The sequence below is a fragment of the Eubalaena glacialis genome, chromosome 19 (genome assembly GCF_028564815.1).
Source record: "Eubalaena glacialis isolate mEubGla1 chromosome 19, mEubGla1.1.hap2.+ XY, whole genome shotgun sequence".
NCBI lineage: Eukaryota > Metazoa > Chordata > Mammalia > Artiodactyla > Balaenidae > Eubalaena > Eubalaena glacialis.
The window spans coordinates 14,717,662-14,740,320 of NC_083734.1; the positions used below are offsets into that span (position 1 = coordinate 14,717,662).

The 22,659-nt window shown below is 51.1% G+C and overlaps 1 protein-coding gene across 7 annotated transcripts in view; it reads right to left on the bottom strand.

The window, feature by feature from the left end:
• RPH3AL (rabphilin 3A like (without C2 domains)) overlaps positions 1 to 22,659 on the bottom strand; it is a 145,086-nt gene that overhangs the window by 4,277 nt on the left and 118,150 nt on the right. For all 7 annotated transcript variants that reach the window (XM_061176825.1, XM_061176824.1, XM_061176826.1 and 4 more), the window contains 2 exons: positions 20,238 to 20,412; positions 496 to 609 (listed from right to left, as the gene is read on the bottom strand). In XM_061176825.1, coding sequence (XP_061032808.1) covers positions 496 to 609; positions 20,238 to 20,412 — 289 coding nt within the window. The remainder of the gene's footprint in view (positions 1 to 495; positions 610 to 20,237; positions 20,413 to 22,659) is intronic.

Below are 22,659 nucleotides of genomic sequence, written 5' to 3' on the forward strand. Positions count from 1 at the left end.
TCTTAGGTATTAAATTCAGCCTGAAATGTCATGCAAGTATCCCAGTTCTAACCTTTGGAGTAACTCTGAATGAAGCTGGTCCTTTTCCTGGGAAGGTCCTTCCTGTGTCTAAAGGAAAGCAATGGAAAATGTGCCCCCAGGCCTTCTCTGCATATATACCTGAGCCTCCCTTCCATATGTTTTTTTTTTTTTTTGGCTGCTCAACACAGCTTGTGGGATCAGTTCCCTGACCAGGGATTGAACCCAGGCCATGGCAGTGAAAGCCGGAATCCTAACCATAGGCCGGCCGGGAACTCCCCTTTCCATCTGTTCTTGAGTGGTGCCAACACTTTAGCTCCTAGCCCTCCCAGCTGAAGGCCCATTTTGCCTCCCGGATCTAGAACAACTCCACAGACCCACCCACTGGGGAGCCACTAGGGAGCGGTAGCCTGAAGAAGCAGCAAAGCCACTGCCCCGGGGGCTTGGGGAACAAACAGTGCAGCTTCCCACACTTACCCGATTCCCCCCAGGATTTGTCGCCTTTCTGGTCCCTGACCCCAGTGGGTGGGAGTCTGTCCTCCAGGCTGGAGGAGCTGAGATCTGAGTCGCTGTCACTGTCGCTGGAAACCACTGGAAAAGAGACACCAGCACAGGAGGTCACCTCCACTGGCCACCACCGGCAGGCATGTCAGACAGAGGGGACCAGGGCAGGCCTCTTCTTTCCAGGACAAAGTGGCATAGGACCTCCGCCGGCCCTGGTGTTTGGGGCACAGGGACAGTGGTCTGGGGATAGGAACGGCAGGGTACTCCTTTCTGTCAGTCAAAGAGGTGAGTCCCGGTGCGAGGAGGCGGTGCCCAGTATGACCAGCACCGGCAGGGAGGGCTCAGTCCTCAGGCAGCCATCTCCACCCATCACCCCCTCCCTGTGGCTGAATCAGAAGCCTCTTGCTGGGAGGAGCTGATTACCCCCTTCGGTGCAGGCCCAACTGCACCTGGCAACGTTTAAAGGTGCCCGACCATGCTCTGCAGGAATAATTCCAGTCCTCACTGACCCTGATGGAGGGCTCCAGGCCCCGGACATACACTAACTCAAGGAAGCTTCAGAACAACCCTGCAAGATAGGAAATAGCATTGTCCCCATTTCACAGGCAAGGAAACCGAGGCCCTTGCCCACAGTGGGATTCTTACTCTGGCGGGCTGGCTCCACAGCCTGTGTTTGTAACCATTCTGATTCCACCAGAAGAACTAAACTGGGAGCCAGCAGGCCTGGGCTCTCATCCCAGCTCATACAGCAACTCCCAGTGGGGTCTTGTGAATGCAGAAGGAGCAAGGCTGGTGGGGCTGGAACCCCAGGAGAGGGAAGGGGAGGGGGAGCTCCCACAGTGAGCACCTGCTGTGGTGGAAACCCTCTTTTCTGGACTAAATGCAACCATATTTGGCTGGTTAATCAACAGTGGGAGTCATAATACAGGATCTATTCATACATTAAACACTCTTTTAATTTTAAGCATAGAAATGTACATCCACTCGCCAATCTTTCGATGGAGGGCTTGGGTGCGCTTCTTTGAGATCTACCCACATGGTCTTTCGTGTCTAAACTGCATCCATATTGCATTGTGATTCTCAGGTTCAGTTTCTTTAAATTGGAGCAGATCTTGAAGACATGGGCAAGCAGGAATCCTCTATTTTTCCATTTCTTTCTCCCATTTTTTTTTTTTACAGTTGTGCTGCCTACACCTAATTCAATAGCTTTTTTAAGCAAGTGACTTCTACCAAGTCTTTCCAAAGTCTTGGTTTTGATGAAACGACTCTCTGTCTTTTCTGACTTTTTTCATCAATTTATATAACATTTAATTAAATGATGTAATTATAATAGCAAGTATAACCGCACAGAAAGGTCTGGGATCACAGGTAACCAGCTCGCATAGGTGACTAACTCAGCGGGTGGGGTAAGAGTCAGTGTGTCTTCCCCAGGAATGCAATATGCTGGTTACGGAGGGAGTTGAGTGCTTTCTGCCAGGCACTGTGCTAGGCACCTGGGAAGCATTATCTTACTTGATCTGTAGAACAAACCTGAGCCATAGGGACATGTTTGGTGGGAGATGATACTGGAAACAAAATCAATCTATATCAAGGGCGGCTAATAGGTTTCATCTGATGCTCGAGGCCCCTCTGGAGCAGCGTGCAGAGGAGAATCCTGAAATTGCATTAAGGCCCAGCAGGGAGAGAGTCTGGTCAGTTAGGGAAGCCCACAGTGGTTACAGGAAGGGAAATGGCAGGACCCATGCCATGTAGCTTCCACCTGGATCTAGAGACTTCTGGAAAGTCTTCATGCCTTCAGCCTGTGTCACCTTTCAGCTAAGGAAGTCACAAGTCATAGAACCAAGCAACCAGAGGGGCTGGAGCTGGCTGACCACTTCAGCCTAAGAGATCCATGACCCTGTGCTTCCACAGCAGGGCAGCCGTGCTTCGAAAGCTTTAATGACTAATTGGTTCTTCTGCCTCCCTCATCCCCACATCTTGCCAGTTTCATCTAAGCGGTTCTTCAATCAGTGGCCTCCTCACCCTGGTCGCTGCCCTTGCTTCACTCAAGGCCTCATCGTCTCCAGCCTGGATTGCTGTGACACCTCCCAGCTGGGCCCCATCCACAGGCACCTCCTTCTGCATAGGCTCCGCTAACACACAGGTCCGGGCTCACCCTTCTTTACAGGCTCCCCGGGACCTACAGGATCAAGCCTGAACTCCTGCCCTCCAATACTTCTTCAGCATCATCCCGCACAACTGGCCCTCCTATCTGGGGCTCCTCTGGCCCCACGCGGCCTGGAGCTCCTGCCAAACTGCCGGTCAGCACCTCCCTCAGGGACTGGCTTCCCTCTACCCAGAATGCCCTGCCCACCCCTCTTCTTCTGGCTTAGTTCGGGTACCACCTCCTCCAGGAAGCCTTCCCTATGGCTCCCACCTGTCTGGCTGAACGCCTTGTGTGTTCTGCTACACCTGCAGCAACTACTTCCCGCTTTAAGTGTTCTGTGTGTGTTTCCCCCAGCAGACCGAGAGGCTCCTGGAGGGCAGGGGCCAAACTGCACCACAGTTAAGGCTGGCGTGCTTCTCCTGCAGAGCCTGATCCGTGGGGGTGGGACGAGAACGATGCTAACAGGATTGTTTCCAGCTTTGCCTTCCTCTGTCTGCTCAAGGATTTTGCCTCTTCTGCTGTTTCTTTCCTTTCTTGCCCTCAAGGAAGAGTTCTGCTTTGGATTTCTGGGCTTTTGTGATGTAGAATCAAAAAGAGATGGGGATGGGAGGGGTTGTGGTCCACATGCCCCCTTTACAATATTTGAGAAACGCAAGTAAAGGCCTGACTTATTTTGCAATTGCTTTTTAGGTCCCAGACTGGGTTTCTCTGATATGAATCCACCGAGACCCGCTTTTATGGGCATCAGTTTTATAAGCATTTACGTATTTTTGGCTCATTCACTGACTGACTAAATGCCAACTCTGTGGGTCCCCAGACAAAGGGAGTGGGAGGTGGCAGGAGGTAGCAAGCAGTTCCCCACGTCTCCCCTGGGGCAGATGCAAAGGAACTGGGGAGGATTCTGCCCCCTCCCACAGCAGGAGGAGGGGTGTCCAGCAGCCTGTTAAGCAGTGGGAAATCCCTGAGGGGAACACGGTTACTATTCTCCACATTGATTTCCCCGTCTCTTTGGCAGAGATGCTTATGGGTAATTTATTCCTTTTTCCTGACTTGGAATGTTCCGTCTCCCCCATGTTTGATATGCAGGACCTTCAAAATTCTGGGGCAGGGTGGAGAATATGAGGCTGAGGCAGTGGGGGGTAGGGGACATGACATGGGGCTCCATGGTATGGAAATAATGCCTGGATTCTTCGGTGCTAATGAGCAGATGCCACAGGGCACAACATACCAAGAGCTTGAAAGGAGACGATGGGAAAGGACATCCCAGGACTCGGGTTATGGTGGCCACTCATTCACCGCATTTCTTCGCTCTGCTCCCTGTTCTGTCATCTGTGGTACATGGTCACAGTGTTGAGCTAAGAGTGGGCTTAAGCTGCAAGAAGACTGCTATGCTATGTTGCAAGAGCATTTTTTGTTGGGAGGGGTATGTGTTGTCCAAGCACCAACCCTGGAGGTGGGGTTCGGGGGCCATATTGCCTATTTCCCACTTGGTGCCTATGCTGTGCAAGGTTTAGAAAAAATAAACCTCCCCAAGTGACAGTCAGTTGTCTTGTTTTTTTGTCTCCTTTTATAGACAAGGGCCACAGCCATGGAAGGGGGGGAACAGCCCCAGATGACAACTGAGCTCACAAAGACATCACAGAGCAGAGAAGCAGCCAGCCAACGACTCATCCCTTTTGGATACGTCTCCCTCGGCTCAAGCATCCTTGCTCACTGTGTCTGCGATTTCAAGCAGGGGGCCAAGCCTCAGCTTAGAGGTCTCTGTGGTGCAAACTCAATCCCATTTTTAGTCCACTCTAATAAACCCCACTCGAAAGGAATAAACCCAAGGAAGTCGGCAGTGTCGACACCTGGCCTCGGCACTTATGTCAGTGGGAAAGAAACGCACCAAGGAGACACTGCAGAGAACATCCCTGGACACAGCCCAATGCAAACGCTGTTTATCCAAATACTCCTCTGGCAGCAAGGGAAGAAGTTTTTCTTCTTCCTCCCCCTCCAAATGTTGCTGTAAAACCCGAACCTTGGCTAATTGGCCATTCGATTGCCGCTGTCACCTTTTTCTCTGCACGGCAGCTGCAATCGTAAATCTTCCAGGTCTATTAACAAAGCTTTTAGGCTGATAAATCTTTTGGTTCTTGTTCTTCCATCCTCAACAAAACACTCTGTGTGTCTGAAGGCTGATTTTTTTCCTCTAATTCCCCAAAGGCTGAGTCCAGGATGGCTCGGTCAGTGACGAGCGCTTGTATTCTGCCCACGCCTGATTTTCAGATTGGAAATGGGAAAACACCAGGGAGAAGACTGTCCCGATAGCTTCCCCAAGAAGGAGATGTCACTAAATGGATTCACCCGGGCTCTGCCAGGAGGCAGGGAGGAGGGGGGCCTCCCCCTCTGCAGTGGCTTGAGCCCCCAGACCACTTGCTTGGGGACCTGGCGTCCCTGAGATTTTCCCATCATGCCGCAGCAGGGCTGCCCCACTCTGCCCAGCTCTCATCCTCAGAAGCGGACAGCCCCAGCACCAGCCATGCCCGCTTCTCTGGGGAGAGGCCAGCTTTTTTTTTTTTTCCCCCCTGGCTCACTCTTGGATGGATTTGCAATTTGACTGTCACCATGGAAACTCAGAGTTTTGGTACTTGAAGGTGGGGGGAAGTCTTCCCTTTTGGAAAGTCTTTCCTGACTGCCTCAGAGAACATGTGTGGCAGCTGCCGGCTTGTGGAGATACCTTGCCTGGGACGGTCCAGGGAACAGGCAGGATGCTGGCCACTTGACCTCACAGCACTGCACTGGGATTTGGGGGACCTGCTTCCTGCCTCTGCTCTGCCACCATCTCTCTTTGTGACCCTGGGGACACCTCTCAGGGCTTCATCACACACAAAAAGAGGCCAACCTAGACAGCCACTCTGGGTCTGAATCCTAGGATTTAACTTCAGGTCAGGTTTGTTCCATCAGTGGAGAGACCCCAGTGCCCCACTCTGGTTGAGAGGCGGGGAGATGTGACTTTTGGGCCACACAACATCTGCCTGCCTGGCACAAGGACAGCCAGCAGTCTGTAAGCTTGGGAGGCCCTTGTGAGCATCTGCTGCTCTGCTTGGAGGCTCCCAAAGCCCTAAGAAATTACGGGAATTAGAGAGGAAGAGAGATATTTTCAGCAAACATTCTGCCAAAGGCAAAGCAGATGGTGGAAAATTTTGCATACTAAAAGCAAAAAAAAAATTTTTTTTAATGTAAAGGAAAGATAAGGCCCTGGGGAATGCAGAGACGTCCCCAGTTAGCCTTACCCAGCCCTCCAGGCTGGCACGGCTGCAGAGAAGAGTCACAGAGCTGTCCCCAACAGGTGAGGGCTGCCCCACCTGGGAGTAGGGCCAGGCTTGCAGCCTGAAATCCCACCAAGATGCCTCCCAAGTCTGGGGCTCTGTTTGGTGGCAGCAGGAGCGAGGTGCGGGGGTGGTGAAGAGGCTCTGAGTCACACAGTGTCCTGGCTCTGCCACTTCCCAGCTGTGGGACTCTGGGTCAGTTTCTTCACCACTCTGTGCTCAGCAGGCCCACCTATGAAATGCGGCAATGATGGATCCTTTCCTGGGTTGTTGTGAGTATTAATAGAGATAACACAGGCAGTGTCTGGCACGTGGTAGGTGCTTGCTCATGGCCCACACCATCTGGCACAGAGCTGGCCTCTGTACTCACCATGTTCGGGGCCCGGGCCGACCTCACAGGGGTGGACTCACCTTTTCCAGGGGAGCTTAGATTTCCAAGTTGTGTTTCATAAGACACTGGAGGCACTAGGTGCCTTCAGAGGCTGTTTGGAGGCCGAGCTGGGATTTGAACCCAGGCCTATCTATTGTTGGAATCTCTGCTCTTTCCTCCTCACCCAGGATGCAGGGCACCCCATGGGTCTGGCCTCACCCCAAGGGCTCTGGTCCCCTGCAGGCAGGTCAATTCATCCTCTGTCTCCTCAACATGCCTTTTCCCGCCAGAGGCAGGGGCTGCAATGTGTGTGAGAAAAACGTCTAGTTCACTCCCAACATCTAGGGTTGAATTCTAGCTCTGCTTTGGACACTCCTGGGCAAATACCTTCATCTCCCTGAACCTCAATCTTCTCATCTGTAAAATGGAGACAATAACAACTACCAATAAAATAAGATCAAGAGATCAAGTAGGGCAAAAAGCATTGCAAGTCTAAAAAGCTATACGAGCCTATACATATTTTTGAAAATTAGATTCCAATTCATCCTCCAGGAACCCATCCAAACCGTGCCTCTGTTGGAAAATTTCTCCAGCCCAAGGATGGAAGACAGGCCCTCCTTCACTCTCCCCACAACTGCTGGGGCAGCTCTTCTGGCCTCTCTCAGACAACCCCTGGCATTGCATTTCTTTTCCTACAAACACCTGCCTCGACTTCCCCAACTGTACCAGGAACCCCTTCAGGGCAGGGTCACATCTTAATTGGCGTCTGGCTCCTTCCCTCAGCCCCCATCACTGGACCTTGGGCCAAGCAGGCACTCAGCAAATACGTGTTGACTGCTTTCTGAAAGAGCCTCCCCAGGAGAGAACGCGGCACTGTGCAGAGACAGCAGGACTGATGGTGGTCAGCAAGGTGGTGGCGAGCCAGCTCGGGCTGGGCTTTCCACCAAGCAGGCGCCTCCTTGCAGCCTCTCCCAGAAGGACACTCAAGTGGGACGAGCGAGCCAGGCGATGGTGGCCTCAGCCTGAGCTAGGCACAGACTAATGGGGGGAGGGGCTGTCGGAGGCCGGTTGCCATGGACACGGGATGAGTGGGATCTGGGGAGAGGAATGCACTGTTCATGCAAAACCTTCTCTACTTCCAAACCCCAGGCCCTAGGACGAGGACGGGCTCTTCCTTTGTTTTGGAAACTCCCTCCAGGGTCCCAGAGAGTCAGGGTCTGGACAATAAGAAAGGTAGTCCCAAGGCCAGGGGGCCTGTCCTCATAGGGATGGGCTGGGTGGAGCCAGAGAGGCTCAGAGCCCGCCTCCCTCCCTCCCTCCTGGACTCGGAGTCAGGAGATCCGGGTGACTCTCCCTGTCCAGCGGCCTGATCACCCTGGGCCTCATTTCCTCACCTCTGAGGTGGGGATAGTCACAGGACCACCACAGAAGGAGGGGTGAGGGAGTGGGACCCGGGAGCTCTCCTTCCTTGGTTCCCCTTCCAGGCTGCCACCTGGGACCTCAGCAGGGACAGCACAGACCAGGCCAGGAATTGAGAGTTGGGGAGTGGAGGGTTTCCTGTGCTTGCTTATTCATTTGCCATTGATTTTAATCAACTCCCTCCTTGGGGCTTGCAGACAGACAGGAGGCACCAGATAATGAAGATGAATCCTCAGATCAATAGCGATGGGGTCGCCAGCATTGAAATCCTGTGGTCCTGCCCTGGCTGGAGGAGCTCCAGATAGAATGGGAGATGGACGGATGGAAGATAAGAACAGCTCCTTCCAGAGAGAACATGATACTCTGTAGGGGAGGTGGAGACTGTTCAGGGAAAGAAGAAGTCAGGAAGGACTTCCTGGAAGAGGTGGAATTTAAAGATGGGCATGATTTTGGCAGATAGAAATGCTGGGACTGGGGTGTGCCAGGCATCCCTGACAGAGAACAGGAAAGGCAAAGGCCAGGCAGGTGGTGGGCTTCTCCAGGGCCAGGATAGGCTCAAAAGGAAGGCTCCAGACTCAGGCACCTAGGGGACGAGGGGCTGGTCTGGCTTGGATGTGCTCTGCACTATTTCTCTCTGGCAGGTTATTGCTTCTGATTTGTGGCAGAGATGAAGCAAAGTAGGTGCATAACTCCTGACGGTTCCTTTGCTGGGATGCAAAACGCATCTTCATCCGCTCCATGACATCAGTGCTCTCTCTCTGTCCTTCTTTAGGTCTCTGTGTGTCTCTGGGCCTTTGTCTTTGACTTCATCTCTTTGTGCCTCTCTTGTTGATGGTTTAAAAAAAAGCTCTCTCTCTGCCTCTGCTTCTCTTGTCTTTCTTTCCCTCTCTTGTGTGTCTTTGTGTCCCTGTGTGTTTTGAGTCTTCTTGGGTTTGTCTCTTGATCCCTATTTCTGTTTTGGTCGGTTTCTCTCACTCTCCAGTCTCTGCACATGTCTGTCCATCTGTCTCTGGGTCTCCATCTCTGTCTCTGTCTACCACGTCCCCTCAGAGTCTGGCCTCAGGGTGTATCCCTCAGGTTCCCTCACCGGGGTTGGTGTCTCAGTCCCTGCTCAGGCCCATGGCATCTGATCTCAGAGCCTAGGTGGGGGGCTGGGCTGCCAGCTTTGCCCGGACTCCATGTGGACCCCAGGAGCCACTGAGGCAGGGGCGGCCCGGCCCCTCCTTCCTGTATGGAGATCACCGGACAGACAGCTTCTCCCAGCCTCTGCCGCCACTCCTGGAGCAGCGAGCGGAAATCATCCTGGCCCCATCCGTGGGGCCGGCCTCCACCCCGTGATGGACAAGAGGCCCGGGGAGAGGACTGCTGAGCCGAGTGGTATCAGCACTGTTATCTCCCAGGGCTTTATTGGAGTCAGACAGGGCAGGCGGGCCCAGATTTATTCACTTCACCAGGTCCCCAAAGGCCGAGAAATCTAGAGTGGGCGGAATTGAGCTGTAGGTCCAGACGGCGAGGCAGGTGAGCGGCTGGAGAGGGGTGTGCTGTATTGCACTTGGCCAGAGTTCTGCGGTCATCTGCTCAGCTGAAGCCGGGCTGCCTGGGGGTGGGGCCTGTTTCCCCAGTTCAGCTCAGATGGGGATTGCAGGGTTGGCGGGGGCAAGGAGTCCCAAGACCTCACCTTGCAGCTGAGGCTGTCATCGGGTTGGGACAAATTAGAAGCGATAGCCATGCCCCTGACCTCTGTGGTGTGGCTAATGAGGGCCTCCTGCTCTTGGAAAATCAACCCCCAGGCCAGCGAAGATGCCCAGGACAGGCAAGAGGGCTGCAGGGGGCAGGGGTGGGGGTGCAGCAGTGGGGACAACGGTGGCTCCTGGAAGCTCAGGGCTTCTATTCTGGGGGTGGCCCCTCCATTCACACACGCCAGCACTGAGCTAGCGTTTGGCTTCACCAAGGGCTCCGAAGGTCAAGACAAATTAGTAACGCATGGGCTTCTCTTTCAAAACACAGCCACGCAAGACATGGCCAGGCCTGTTTCCCTGAGACTTGGGAAAAGGGCAAAGTTTCCCGAACACCATGGGGATTTCTCGTTCTGCCCACGCCGAGATTACGATGTAAATTATCTGCCTTAGTTTCCTCTTCTATAAAATGGGACGACCCCCAGCACAGGTGTCGGGGGATTACACAAATACACAGAGCCTGGCACGGGCTGCGGTCCACGGCGGCTGAAGCCTGAGACCTGCCTCTTTCACCTGCACAGACCAACAGGCAAGTGGCACCCAGGCCCTCAGCTGAGCCTGTAAGAACGGTGGCCGCACAGAAGACTGACTGTCAGTGTTTGCCCGAGCGAGGCTCACAGTGGGCTCGGGCAACTCAGCACCACCCACCTCCTCTCCTGCCCCCGGTGGGATGGGTGGCGTTCCCATCCCTAAACAGCTAGTGGGAGCTACAGACAGGACTGCCCAGCTAGGACTTATTTTTGTTTATTTATTTTTTGGACCCAAACAGCAGACCTACACCATGAAGACTGGGGTCCATGGCTTTCAGGGTGCCGGGCTGGACACACAGCACCCTCCTCAGGTGGTTCAAAAGCAGCCGCTCGTCCCTCCTCTCTGAGCAGTCCTTTCTGGCTCACACCTGTCTGTGTGTATTTGGTGGTTTCTATTATATTTATACGTTAAAAAAGCCCAAGTACTTCCAGCTGCCCAGGACTCTAGAACCCATGCAGGGTGTAAGACGAACTGAGACAGGGAAGGTGATAATGAAGCATTAGAGACAACCCTGGGGACAGGACCGTGAAAGGAAGATTCAGGACGTTCATAAGCACTTAGTGACCGTCTACCACAAACACAGGGCATGGGGTGGGGGGAGGCGGGATGGGATTCCACTGGCAGCACATACCCGGAGTGTGTGCGTGCGTGCGTGTGAGCGTGTGTGTGTGTGTGCGCGCGCGCGTGTGTGGGTGTGCGCGCGCGTGTGTGTGAGAGAGCGTGTGTGTGTGTGTGTGTGTGTGTGTGTGTGAGACTGGGCCACTGCTGAAATGGGGCTGGTCTTTCCGGTAGACGCAGCCTCAATGTACAGTCTGGGAGCTGCTTTACCACCTGTCAGAAATTCCTCCATAAAGTCTCATCCCCTTGGATTTGGAACCGTGAGATATGAGAGCTGGAAGAGAACGGACTCTCTGTCCCAGTCGCCGTCATCCCCATCCTCCTCATGGGGAAACCAAGGCCCAGAGAGGAAGAAGGACTTTAAAAAACTAAAGTTTTCCTGCCCGGGGATCCCCTATTAAAACACAGGAGCTCTGCAAGGCCTGACCTCTTAAGCCCTTATTGGCGAGGCCGTGGGGGCAACAGTAGTGGGTCACCTCCACAGAAGGCGCAGAACCACCGCGGGCAGGATTTGTGGGGTCAGGGTAGGAGGAAGGACCCCCAGATGTGCCATGGTCAGGCTCCTGCCTCCCACGGGTCAGGTGAAGGGTCAGTGAGTGAGGTGGGCTGGATGTGAGAAGCCTTCACTTCCACAGAGACGTGCGCCCACTGTTTTTGCAACAGGTGTCCCTGCTGGTCTAACTTCTATTCTCTCTCTTTCACTGGGATGTGGAAACAAGAACTATTTCACTTTCTCCTTAATAACCCAGCAAGGGTGATGATCAAAGAGCGTGAGAGACAATAGGGAGGGGTGGGGACTGCAGCAAACCAGAGACTGCAAGGCCTGGGTGAAGGGGGAAGCTGCCACTTAGCCTGTCCAATTTTTCCAGGGAGGGGCAGTATTGCCAGACCTTCTGATTTTCAAAAAAGAAGCCAGAACTCCATATTCTTTTTAATGAACATTCTCTACCTTTAAAAAAGTTGTCAATGAATTTAAAGCAGTGAGTCGGATAGAGTCACTGTTCCATCAGTTGGCGACCTATAACAATGGCAAATGTCCAACCCACCCAGGACAGATGGCATCCCACCTCCAAACGATGAAGCCCTCCTGCTCTATTCTGCCTCCTTCTCCTAGCCTTGGCCAGCCTGCCCCCACCCCCCGCCCATGCCTGCCCCCTACAACACACACTCCCAGCTGCTCTGAAGGCTGCAGGGAGTTCATGTACCACGTCCAGGCTGATGTGATAGAAACGGCAAGTCCTGAGTCTGCTGGGGAAACACTGGGGGTGAGTATGGAGTGGGGGAGAGGGCAGCTGAGCGCCCCGAGGAGCTTCCAAAACGCTCATTTCTCAGGAACAGAGAAAGAAGGAAGGCGGCATAGCAACAACTGGCTGTGGGCAGTGAGCAATCCTGTCTGAAAATAAAACATTTTACAATCCACAACCGTGGCTCATTAAGAATGAATGGATCTACTGGTATAAATAGCATGCTGCGTTAAGAAGTCAGGAAACAGCATATGCGTTTGATGGAAAAACGGCTGCCGAGAAACTGCTTATTAGCTCAGTCGGCTGCAGCTCTGTGCTAACGAGACACAGGTCTCGGGTTCAAAGCCATGTGGCTTCCTCAATCTTGGGCCATAGACTGTGTCCCCATCTCCCCAGCCCTGGTCACAACATGGGGTCATAACTCTGGATACACAGTAACAAGCCCCATAGTAAGCTTCCCCCAGTTTCTGAGCCGTAGTATCCCTACTATAATATCCAGCCTCTGCTTGAATGCTCCCAGTGACAGGGAGCTCACTGCCCTGTAGGATACAAAACACCCAATTCTGTGATTCAATGGCTATTGAGCAAGAGATACAAATTTCTCCCTGTTCTGTCCCAGCTCTGCTTTTGGGGAAAGCAGCCTCAATTGGGCGTAATGGGCCACACCATCTATAATGTCTGACGGGTTACAGGCTTGATGCATAAAGGGCATCCTGAGCAGGAGGGAGTTGGGCCAATCACGTCCTCCGCAAGTGTGGACATGGGTCCTGAGAGTGGGGGCAGAGGCTGAGACTGAAGGGCACGGAGACTTGCAGCTGAGTACCAGCTGCTGACGGGCAGAGGCTGGGGAATGGAGCTGATCCGAGAGTTCCCTGAGAAGCAGAAGAAGATGCTGCCATATCCCCCCATCCCCACAGGCCTCGAAAGCCTACCTCTCCATCCCTGCTTCTGGGAGAACTTCCTCAGCAGCCTGGCAACCAAAAACCCTTGAACCAAGTCCGAAAGGGGAAAGCCAGTGTGTGTGGCGATTTGGGCAATAGCTTTACTCTGAGCTACACTCAGAGGGGAGGAGAGTGGGCTGGGGTTCAGGAGCCTGGATCCCAGGCCCTCTTAGCTGCAGCCTATGCGACCTTGGGCAGACATCCCCCTCCTCATCCATCACTTAGAGTCAATTTCACGTCCTTAGCTGCCCCATAGGCTGTTCTGAGCATCAGATGAGATAATGGCTGTGAGTCAAGGAGCTCTGGCTGAGGCCAATGCAGTACCAATGACTCGGCTTCTCCAGGGGGACAGGAGATGGCGGCGCAGGGGCGGGAAGGCTGGCTGAGGGGTCATTCAGGAAGGGCAGCCCCAGGAAAACATTTGCAGCTGAGCGGAGCCAGACCACTCAACCCAAACAACCCCAAAGCTTGCTTTCACTGGACTGCAAACAGAACCACAGTTCAGGATTTTAAAAAAATTTTTGTTTAAAACCTAGTGAACCAATAAAGTGGTAACGAAACTCTGATTTTTCTTAAAACTACCCAGCTGGAAAAAATCCAAAACCTCGAAGTACTTTTCCAGAACAGACCTTGAAGTGACCAGTGTGTCATTCTGTTCAGTTCCATCCAGGAAGCCTGTGCTCTGCTCAGGGGGATGACGGAGGGTGGGAGGAGGGAGGGTTCCTGCGGAGGGTCCTGGAGAGGGATTGCGCCCGGGCCTCAGTGGGGAGGGGAAAGGGAATTTGCCTCGTGGCTACTGGGAGCTCAGGGCACCTGCCTGTGCTCAGCTGGGGCTTTTGGGGTCTAGCGGGCCGGGCAGAATGGAAAGGCCTCCCCAGTCCGGCCAGGCCACAGGGCAGTGCTGAAAGCTTTAGATGGCGATGGGCCCCCGGCCCCCAACCCCTGCCTGGCCCCAGGCTCCCTAAGAGAGGTGAATACAGCAAAGCCTCACAGATCCAGGAGTCGGTCTCCTAGGAACCTCGGCTCTCTGGCTGCCATCTGAGAAAAGGACACACATCCTAAAATACCCCTGGAGTACTGTATGGACCCGAGACTTGGGGCTTCAGCGCTGCCCCCACCCCATCGCAGGTGTACAGCCACAGCTGGGAAAGGCGGGGCAGGCCAGCCACAGAGCAGACCCAGGGCACTGCTGTCTCCCAGTAACAGCACTGGGGGCTGAAGAAAATAAGCGCCATCATGTTAAGTGTCCTCGGCCTTGGAGGCAGAGAAGCACAAAATCCTATCTGAGCAAAACTGCCACACATAATGACTTCAGTCAGATCAATTCAGCTCTCCATCAATAGGGCATCAGGCTCCCCCAGCACAAGTACCAGCCTGCTTCTATTATAATGCAAGGCTGCAGAAGGGAAAAGCTTAATTTTCCAGCCTCCTCTTTAATCTTTCTTTTTTTCCTTGTAGTAATGGCTGGAACTGTAGCAATCATCTTGTGACCATGAGGGAAAGAGCAAGAAATATCAAGACATCTGTCCTGACCTCACTGAGCTGCTGAACCAAACCTGCAGTTGCCTCCTCTAAGCTTTCAAGTACATGAGAAGGGCTTTCCTGGTGACACAGTGGTTAAGAATCCGCCTGCAAATGCAGGGGACACGGGTTCAAGCCCTGGTCCGAGAAGATCCCACATGCTGCGGAGCAACTAAGTCCGTGTGCCACAACTACTGAGCCTGCGCTCTAGAGCCCCTGAGCCACAACTACTGAAGCCCGCGTGCCTAGAGCCCGTGCTCCACAACAAGAGAAGCCACTGCGACGAGAAGCCCGCGCACCACAACGAAGAGTAGCCCCCGCTGGCTGCAACTAGAGAAAGCCCCCGCGCAGCAACAAAGACCCAACGCAGCCAAAAAAAAAAAAAAGTATATGAGAAAAAAAATGTAATCTCTTATTACCCAAATATGCCAGATTAATATCCCTACACCCAGCAAATATCTTTCCACACACTGCCCGAGGGTGGGAATCCAGCTGAGAGGAAAGATGCCTGCAGAAGAGGTGGGTCCAACTCGAAAGAGATTAAGACCTAAGAGCCCACAGTACTGGTTCCACTATTTACACCTTATATTTCACAGGGGAACAAAGAGGCCTGGGAGTACACAAAAACTGACTATATTTATTGCTGCCATAAACTTGGAGCAACGACCTGCCAAGGGAAAGTAGCGTGGAGCACGCACTCCAGTTGGAGTGATTGGGTGGGAGGGTGGAGCCCTTTCCCCAGAGGCAGCCAGGTCAGACCCAGGGTCAGTCACAGGAGGAACTCAGGTCACACTGTTTCCCTACCCCATCCTGGAGAAAGAATGAATGTCCTGCTATGAGCAAGCTTGTAGGGGGCTCACCAAGGGGTCTGCACCCAAATCCTGGACCAAAATCAACACCCGGTGTCCACAGGAGGGAGAGCATAGCCAACTCAGGTAGTCAGCCTACCTGTCCTGTAGGCGCCAGAGTGTCTCTGAGTTTGACACAGAGGAAAGAAACACTTCTGATGTTTCTCTAATACATTCATTGTGTTATTTCTAACATTTAGATCTTTAATCTGTCTGCAATGTGTTTCTGGATACAGATGGAATGGGATGGAAATCTAATTATGCTAGCCCTGGTTGATAAATAAACCAGTTATTTTCCCATTGAAGTGAAAAGCTACCTATGTTTAGCTTCCATACATCCTTAGGTCTATTATTTTTCTATTCTGTTCCACTTATCTATATAAATAGATATTCTATTTATTCTGGTGACAACACTACACTCTTTCTCTTGACTATAGTAAAAATTGAAGTACAGTCGATTTACAATGTTTCAGGTGTACAGCAAAGTGATTCAGTTATATATATACACACACACACACACACACACACACACACTCTTTTTCAGATTCTTTTCCATTATAGGTTATTACAAGATATCAAATATAGTTCCCTATGCTATACAGTAGGTCCTTGTTTATCTATTTTACATACAGTAGTGTGTATTTGTTAAACCCAAATCCCCAATTTATCCCTCCCCTCCTTTTCCCCTTCGGCAACTATAAGTTTGTTTTCTATGTCTGTGAGTCTATTTCTGTTTTGTAAATAAGTTCATTTGTATCATTTTTTAAGATTCCACATATAAGTGATATCATATGATATTTATCTTTGTCTGACTTACTTCACTTAGTATGATAACCTCTAAGTCCAGCCATGTTGCTGCAAATGGCATTATTTCATTCTTTTTTATGGCTGAGTAATATTCCATTGTGTGTCCTTTGATAAGATTCTATAATTTTCTCCATGTTTGACCTATAATTCTTTTTTAAAATTTGTTTCTGGGCATTTTACAATTTTTGTTGCAATTATGAATGGATTTTTCCACTTCTACTTCTAATTAGTCAGTATAGAGTAAAACTGTTGATTTTTTGGTGTAAACTATTGATTTACTTTGTGTCCTGTTGCTTCCCAAATTCTCTTATTAATCCTAGTGGGTTGTTTCAGTAGACCCTCTTGGGTTTTCTTGGTATACAGTTACATCACCTGCAAATAAGAGAATTTTTTCTTTTCCAATAGTGACAGATCATTTTATTTTCTTGCCTTGTTACATTAGTTAAATACTACAGAATATTGTTGAATGATGGTGATGGAGGTATATTTGACTTGTATTTTGATAGAACATGGCTTCAGTGCTTTATCAGTTAATATGATATTTGGTGTTACATTTCTGCTTTTTGGGTAATTTTATCATACTTAAGTATTTCCTTTTATTCTCATACTACTTAAACTTTTTATTTAACAGATTTTTTTTTAACCTTGTAGAGGAAGACATTTCAAAGCAAGATAGGAAACCTATGAGCCACAAAGCAAAAGAAAGACATACTTGACTTCACAAAAATGAAAAGAAATTGTTTTTAACTGGCGCAATACTATAAGTTAACACTAAAGTCAAACAAAATGTAAAGTCAAGGAGAAAAAGGTTTGCAACCCATTTAATACCCCTAAGGAGCATCTACAAATCAGTAAGAGAAAATAAACAATATAATAAAAAATGAGCAATGAGTTTAAACAGGCAAGTTTTAAAAGAGGAAGCTTAAATAATCAATAAATAATAAGACATGAAGAGACGTTCAAATGTACAAATTAGAAAAATGAAATATCATTTTTCTTCTAGCCTACTGGCCAAAATGATAAACACCAAAAATATTCATGGCAGGCAAGGATGCAGGTATAGATGAGTATAAAAAACTATAACATTTTCAGAATATAGTTTGGTAATGTCTACTGAAATTTAAAACACACAACCCATTTTTGGAAACCTGCCCTACGGAAATAGAAGCATCAGATACATATAAGGATGTTTCAGTACTGCCTGCAGTGGCAAAAAGCCAGAAATCATTTGAATGTCCATCAATAGGTGAATAATTAAATCACAATATATGATATGACGGGATTTTACTCAGCCATTAAAAAGAATAAAGTAAAATCTATATATCGATTGACCTGGAGGGATGCCCATGATATTCTTTTAAGTGAAAAAAGCAACATGCAGAGTTATGGGTAAGAGGCTACTTTTGTTGTTAAAATAAAAACAAAAGAAAACATAACCCTATATCAAGTATATGTTGGTAGGAATAGGGAGAAAGGGGTTTGGAGATGATGGCAGGAGAGATTTTAATTCTTCATAGACTTTTGAATTGTTTAACTTGTTAAAAATTTATCAGGTATGCTCATGTAATTAAAAATTAACCAAGACAATTTAAAGGAGGAAGAAAAGGGACCTGTCTCAAAAACATCAATACATTTCACTTGATTGCTCTGTGGCCTGCAAAGTTCTTGGCTTCTATCTATTGATTCCCCTTCCTCTTCCAAGCGAAGTGAGCTGGGATTGGGGTCGGGGGGAGAAGCTGGGAGACACAGGTGTACCTTCCCAAGAGGGAAGGAGGGAGAGAAGAAGGTGGTGGGGAGAGGGAGAGAGTGAAAGAAAGAGGAGAGGGTGTTGCAGGGGGCGGTGAGGGGGGTTGGTCAGAGAGAGGGAGCTGGTGTCAGGATAAGCTTCCATATCAGGGAGCAGGGACTGTGGGGCTAGCCCTGGAGACAGGAACGCGGGAGGAGAGCTGCCTCAGGAGAGGAAGGTGGTTTTCAGAGCCTCCTGGGCTGTCCACCAGACCGCTGACCCAGGGGAGCCTGAGGTCCTAATGAAAATCCCTCCATAGGCCTTTCAAACATCCCAGAGCAGGTGGGTAGTTCATTCCTTCATTCTTCCACTCAATCACCTAATAAGCATCTACCTTGTGCCTCTTCCATGCTACGTGCTGAGGAATCGGCCTGTTCAGGACAGACACGGCCCTGCCTGCAGACAGCTTCCAGCGTGGTTGGGGAGCCCACACTCCAGTGCTGGTCACTCTGTTTCTGTCTGGCCCAAGCTCAGTTGGGGCTGAATGGGGTGCTACGAGGGCCAGGCTTAGCAGACAGGCTCTGATCTGGAGCACAGACCGCAGCTCTGACCCCAGCCTGCTGCCTGGCACCCCGCACCACTGATGATGGGGCTGCAGATGGCGAGGGGAAGCCACTTTCCAGCGGCCTCGTGCTCTGGGGGCCTGGGGGGCTTCCAACCCAGTCTGCAGAGGGAGACCGAGTTCACACCGGGGTCGGGGGGACCTCCAGGTTGCCTGGCCCGGCCTCACTGCAAAGTCAGTTAATAACGGTGCCAACTCCAAGTGTGTGGGCCGCTGGCCTCCTTGCCCACATAATTAAAAGGGCATCTGTGTGTCTGCGTGGCTGAGGAGGAGATGAGAGAAGGTCCTGCCCTTCCCTAGGGATGTGTGTGCGTGCGTGTGTGTGTGTGTGTGCATGCATGCGTGCTCACGTGTGCCGCACTGGTGCTGGAGCAGACAGGGCACTGAGGCCCCTCGGGGTGAGGCCTCAAGGTCTCTCCTCCTCAATCTACGGGAAACAACATTCTAGACCCGCCAGTGTCCCCCAGCTTCAGCCTCCACAGCCGTATCTCTTCCCTCGGTCTGAGGGACACAGATGCACCCCGACCGGGCTGGGGCACGAGAAAGCCCCAGCGCTGAGGGTGGAAAAGGGACTCCCCTCCGGCCGCCCGCTGCCCCCTGACTGCCCAGGTTGCACCTGCACTTGCCGTGGTCCCCACCGAGGCTGCTCTGTGGCAGTGATGGCAGGGAAGGTGAACTCATGGGAACTAGAAGGGCAAACAGAGCCCAGGAGAATTAGGCAGGAAGGCTGGCTGCAAAAACCCGGGTGATGCCGAGAAAAAATATCTGGAGAACAGACGCCAAGCTGTTAATGCCAGTTATGTCTGGAAGGGCTGACCTACAGGGGATTTTTACCTCTAAATTATATCATTTGACAACTTTCAAAACTGTATTAATAAACATGCCTTACTTTTGTAACAAGAAAACCAAAGTCCAAATGACATGAAGATAAATGCCAGGTCATAATCCAAACATGGAGATGTTCGAGAGCCCCTCAGAAGCAGCTGCCATGTCTACTCTCTTGGGTCCATCATCCCCAGTAACAGGATAAGCCCTCATCCCTCCGGCGGCCATGTCTCATGTAGGACCCTCAGACCCTGAATCTTGGGCTGAAACTCCGACACTTCAGGGCAGAAGGAGCCAAAGCCCCACGGGCAGGACCCCACCTTTTGGTTCCAGCTCTGCCACACCGAACTGAGAAAATCCCTCCTCTTCTCTGGGCCTCAGGCTACTCATCTATAAAATGGGGCTACAAAATACCTGTTCTGTCCACCTCCAGAGTCTGTTGTGAGACCAGGAACTTTGAAAATAAAATCACAAGCACTATAGCATCATGCAAGCAGTGGAGAGCTGTCCACCACCCCAAGCACTGTTATCATGACCCATGGGGTGCGTTCCCCTTCTGATGGTGGCCACTTAGGACACACCCACATCAGTGCAGTCACCACAAACACCAAGGGGCCCTGGGCACACCGTCACTTTGCTTGTTAAGACCAGGGAAGCCAGGAGTCCCCCTTCCTGAGACATAGACAAGCACTGAGAAGAGGTGGTACAGACCTGCCTTAGAAAGATGCATTTTCATACTTTGCAAAAAACCTCAACTGACATCACATTTCTGCACAGATCCATAGTGCTGTCCATGGCATTCCCGCCCCCAAATTAGTGCTTGCTGGTGAAACGGCCCCCAGGGGACCCTCCTGATGCAAGCAAGCACCCTGCTGAGGACGAGCTACCCACGTGGTGCAGGCGGGGAGCCAAGGGCACAGAGAGGGACGAAGCCCAGTGTGAGCCACATGGAGGGGTGGTGGGCCCTGGCCTGGTGCATGCGGCACTGCTTGGTTGGCTGATGGCTCAGATGTTGGTTGCCATCCCGGAGAGGGGGCAGTGGGGACTTACCTCTCTCTCGGGCCCACATGTAGACGCGGCCGCTCTCAGTACTTCTGGGCTCTTGCCCTGCTGGCTCCATGGGCAATGGTCGGAAGTGGGGGTGATCGGCCTGGCCGGGGGTCTTCAGGGGCAGGATGTACTTGGGGATCCCTTTGTAGAACCAGGCCCCCGACCTCTTCCAGACCTGGAGGGGGAGACATCTGCTCAGAGCACAGGGTGCAAAGCAGTCCTCCCTGTACCCTGCTCCCCGCCGGCCCCGCCTCCCAGAAGGCACTCAAGAAGCCACTGCATTCCTCCGGCCTGCCCCTTCCCCTCGAGACTCTGGGCAGAGCGACAAGAGGTCAGAGGAAGAGCTGGGCCGGCCACGGCCTGGCATTGACCATGGTCTTGGAGAGCTTCTCGGGATGTGATCATCTCTGTGGGGGGCACAGACGGGCCCGGAGCTTAGAGAGGGCCACAGATTAGAATTCAGAGCAGCGAGTGCAATAAGGTTCCTGAACCCTTAACGCCTGCTTCAGAAAACGCCAAGTGCTCTGTAATCTCTTTCCTGATGAAGGAAATGTGTTCAGGGTATTTATAAGAAGAGTGGGAGCGTGTGAAGGAAGGAGGTGACCTTTTCTGAGACGAGGAAGCCTTGGCAGCTCAGAGCAGATGTGTGGGTTTGAATCCTGGATCTGTCATCCCGCAGCCGGGAGATCTGGACGCATCAACCTTCGTGACCCTCAGTTTCATCATCGGTAGGTGGAAGGCAGGAACAGTGCCGGCTCCCAGGGCGGCCATGAGGGTCAGGCTTGCAAGTGAATGTAAATTCCCATAGCCTGGTGCCAGGCACAGAGCAGCCACTCGACAGACATGGTGCCCACTATCGTCACTGTCACCCTCCCTCCTGTCATCTGACAAACGTGCACAGCTTTACAACCAGGGGACCAAGTCCCCTACTCAAAAGGGACAATTTAAAATCAAAAGGCCAATCATCAAAAAATCTACAAACAATAAGTGCTGGAGAGGGTGGAGAAAAGGGAACCCTCTTGCACTGTTGGTGGGAATGTAAATTGATACAGCCACTATGGAGAACAGTATGGAGGTTCCTTAAAAAACTAAAAATAGAACTACCATACGACCCAGCAATCCCACTACTGGGCATATACCCTGAGAAAAACATAATTCAAAAAGGGTCATGTACCACAACGTTCATTGCAGCTCTATTTACAATAGCCAGGACATGGAAGCAACCTAAGTGTCCATCGACAGACGAATGGATAAAGAAGATGTGGCACATATATACAATAGAATATTACTCAGCCATAAAAAGAAACGAAACTGAGTCATTTGTAGTGAGGTAGATGGACCTAGAGTCTGTCATACAGAGTGAAGTAAGTCAGAAAGAGAAAAACAAATACCATATGCCAACACATATATATGGAATCTAAAAAAAAAAAAAAAAATGGGTCTGAAGAACCTAGGGGCAGGACAGGAATAAAGACGCAGATGTAGAGAATGGACTTGAGGACACAGGCAGGGGGAAGGGTAAGCTGGGACAAAGTGAGAGAGTGGCATGGACTTATATATACCACCAAATGTAAAATAGATAGCTAGTGGGAAGCAGCCACATAGCACAGGGAGATCAGCTCAGTGCTTTGTGACCACCTAGAGGGGTGGGATAGGGAGGGTGGGAGGGAGACGCAAGAGGGAGGAGATATGGGGATATATGTATATGTATAGCTGATTCACTTTGTTATAAAGCAGAAACTAACACACCATTGTAAAGCAATTATACTCCAATAAAGATGTTAAAAAACCCAAATCAAATCAAATCAAAAGGCCAGAGTCTGCCCTGATTCTCTAGAGGACAGTGTTTCCCACTCCCCAACTCCTCTACACCAACTGAATCTGTGGGATGTTAGCAGGGACCAAGCCAAAAACAAAAAAAAAGAAAGAAAAGAAAAAAGAAGAGTTCTCCATCATGTCCATCAAGAAGCACCAAGTTAAACCAAGCTCTGTTACTGCAGGACTTCTCAGAGCCTTTAATATACCAATGTGCACAGGGCTCTCCAACAGAGCAAAAGGACAGACAGTGCTTCCCACTTGGAACCTACCCAGCAAGTTTTCCTAGAGGAACTCAACCCTAGTAATGGGTCTGCAGAACTTTAACTGTAGCACTTACTGTGCCCTCGTGGAGTGAGGTGTATCTATTTCTCCAAGTAGACGACAGTCACCTCCTTATGCTCCAGAGTGCCAGGCATAGGACCACTGAGTCCAAACACTGTCCTGGGCACGAGTCACTCAGCCCTCCCTCCCAGCTTCCCTGTGCAGAAGGGCCTGCTTTTGTGTGTGGCTCTTGAATAACGTAGAGATGAATGCTTCTTGGAGCCGCCTTGGAAAACCCTTTCTGATCCTCTTGCAGCCCTCCTACGATATGTAGTTATTTCTT